At 42.9% G+C, this 3245-nt stretch overlaps 1 protein-coding gene across 1 annotated transcript; it reads right to left on the reverse strand.

Moving 5' to 3' along the window:
* Positions 1–882: 882 nt before the first annotated feature.
* On the reverse strand, positions 883–1806 carry LOC311592856 (olfactory receptor 2D3-like; the record flags this gene model as incomplete). Its single annotated transcript, XM_084773704.1, has 1 exon — positions 883–1806. The coding sequence occupies one exon, from the start codon at positions 1804–1806 to the stop codon at positions 883–885; it is 924 nt and encodes a 307-aa protein (XP_084629830.1).
* Between the last annotated feature and the right edge of the window lie 1439 nt (positions 1807–3245).

Here is a 3245-nt window from a genome sequence, read left to right on the forward strand (position 1 = left end):
ATTGATTTAAGGAATAAAGGAAATTACTGCTGTTCTATAAACATGTTTAAATTTGTGCTGATTAGTTGTTGTTATTGACTCTTATTAATTTTTAATTTTAATAATTTATTCAGATTACATCTCAATTGTTATCCCATTACTTGTATCCCCCCATTCCTCCCTCCCTTGCGCTTTCACCCTATTTCCCTCCCCTAGGTCTATGACCGAGGGGGATCTCTTCCTCCACTATATGGTCATAGGCTATCAAGTCTCATCTTGGTAGCCTGCTTATTCTTTATTTATTTATTTATTTATTTTTGGTTTTTTGAGACAAGGTCTCTCTGTGTTGGCCTTGACTGTCCTGGACTCACTTTGTAGACCAGGCTGGCCTTGAACTCACAGTGACCCACCTGCCTCTGCCTCCCAAGTGCTGGGATTACAGGAGTGTGCCACCACGCCCGGCTTTTCTGCTTATTCTTTCTTTGAGTGCCACCAGGCCTCCCCACCAAGGGGAGGTGGTCAAATATGGAGCACCAAAGTTCATGTTAAAGTCAGTCTCCACTCTTCACATAACTGTGGAGAATGTCCTGTCCATTGGGTAGATCAGAGTAGGGGCTCAATGTTTACTATTCTATTGTCCTTGGTTAGCACATAGTAACATGTCTACTTACTCCAATACCTACTTTTCTTTTTCTTTTCTTATAATTATCTTTGAGGGTTTTTTCTTTTAGTCTAACCATCTACTGTTCTCCAGAAAAGCAATGTATTGACCTAGTCGAAAAAGCAGTACATAAAAGTTAAATTTAAAATTGGAGTAATAGGATGAATGTGGAAAAAGTTAGAAAGCAAATCTCTTATTCTGTATTACTGACTAGTACCAAATTCCCATGCCCTCCAAACATATTATTTTACAGTTATTCTCCTGAGAGCCCCTTTGACATCCTTGTTTCTCAGGCTGTAAATGATGGGGTTCAGCATAGGGGTCACTGCTGAGTAGAACACCGAAATCATTTTATCCTTTTCACTCATTATCTTGGAGTTTGGCCTCATGTAGGCAAATATTGCTGAGCCATAGAAGAGAACAACAACAATGAGGTGGGAGCCACAAGTGGAGAAGACCTTGAGCCTTCCCTCTCCAGACTGCATCTGGACCACAGTGGAGATGATGTTCCCGTAGGAGATGAGGATGAGGGAGACAGGTGCTAAGAGGATTACCACACCCATGGCAAAGATGGCCATTTCTGTGCTGTAAGTGTCTGCTGAAGCTAGCTTCAGGAGGGCAGGAGGCTCACAGAAAAAGTGGTTAATGACATTGTTTCCTCTGTAAGGGAGGCGCAATGTGAATGTGGTATCCACCAGGGACACAAACGCACCGCTGGCCCAGGACCCCGCAGCCAGCTGGACACACACCCAGTGTGTCATGATGGTGGAGTAGTGCAGAGGCTTGCAGACAGCCACATAGCGGTCATAGGACATCACTGCCAGCAGAGCACACTCTGTGCATCCCACCAGGAGCAACACCACTAACTGTATGGAGCATCCAGCAAAGGAAATGGTCTTCCTCTTCACCAGGAAGTGGATGAGCACCTGGGGGACTGTGGTTGTAGAAAAGCAGAGGTCAGCAAAGGACAGGTTCCTAAGGAAAAAGTACATGGGAGTGTGGAGTCTGGGGTCTGTGTGGATGAGCCCAATGATCAGCAGGTTTCCCAGCACAGTGAGCAGGTAGATGACGAGAAAGAGGAAGAAGAGCAGGACTTGGGTGTGTGGGTCCTGTGAGAGTCCCAGGAAGATGAATTCTGCCACAGAGGTTCTGTTGTCCTCACCCATGAATGGTTATTTGTCCCTTTAGAAGAGCATCAAGAAAAGAAACATACACATCAGTTGTTTCAGAGTATCTACATAATTGGGTAATTTGTAATCTCAGAATTGGATGAGTGAGTTCTATAAAACTATTTCCATGTTACGAAAGACCGAGTTTGTTTTGGGGCTGTAGGGTTCAGACAACTTTTATTTTCTGACAACACTTTTATTTTTGTTCTCCCCTTGCATCTTTTATTGGAAGAGGGATCCTGAGTAAGTTGCATCAGCAACCCACCTCTGTCCCTCCCAATGAGGTGAAAGGGCTGTGGTGCTTCTCAGGGTGCGCCATCTCATGGAGGTCTGAGGAGCTAGCATGATGTCCTTAACTACTTTTACATTGCAGACTGTGTGGTAACATTTATGAAGTCTGTCATTTTCATTATTTGAAAAAACAGTTACAAAGAATCTCTGTTTTTTTCTTTTAGTTTTTCCAGACAGTGATTCTCTGTATAGCCCTGGATGTCCTAGACTAACTCTGTGGATCAGACTGGACTTGAACTCAGAGATCCATCTGCCTCTGCCTCTTGAGTGCTGGGATTAAAGGCGTGTGCCACCACTGCCAATCAAAAGTCACTCTTCAGAGTGAGGAATAAATTCAAACTTATAATGGGATTAGTATTCTGTGATCCTATCCATCACTCAGATTCATTTATCTCCATCCAACAAATACCTCCAGCAAAAAGAGAATTCTAAAGGTTATCTATAAAATAGCTCAGTTTGGCTGTTACCCTTAGCATCCAGAAAGAACCTAAAGACTGTCTTCTGCATAATTTTATATTTCTTTGCACATGGTCCTTTAGAATAGATGACACCAGTTTTCATCAGTTGGTATAAGCTGGTGGCCATCATGGTTAGCAGTTTCATTTCACTCACCTTTAGTCTACTTTTAGTATCTAAAACATGGTTACTATAATTCCTATATTACAAAATGTAAAAATCATTCCAAACAGTCTCATCCTAGTAACTCAGAGCACTTCTGACTCAGCGTCTGATGGTTTTCTTCCTTCTTCTTCCAGCATTGCCTATAGAGAAGGTTAAAGAAGTCTTGTGAGCTCTTTCTATAGCTCATTTCCACTCATTGAACAAACTCAGATGTCTTCTCCAGGGTGTCCCATCTAATCTGCCTGGCAGAGCTATCAACAGACAGGTGAATAACAATCAAACACACCGTTAGAGGGTTTTGTTTGTTTGTTTTGTTTTTCAAGACAGGGTCTCTCTAGGTAGCCCTGGCTGTCCTGGACTAAGTCTGTAGACAAGCTGGCCTCAAATCCACAGAAATCGCCCTGCCTTTGCCTTCTGGGTGCTGGATTAAAGGTGTGCACCACCATGCCCGGCTCTAGTTTTATTTCTAATGTTTTAAGGTTGCAGTGAGAATTATTAAGAGGGAAGATATTGAGAAACGGGAC

Source organism: Acomys minous (assembly GCF_964271855.1).
Source record: "Acomys minous genome assembly, chromosome: 2".
NCBI classification, from domain to species: Eukaryota; Metazoa; Chordata; class Mammalia; order Rodentia; family Muridae; genus Acomys; species Acomys minous.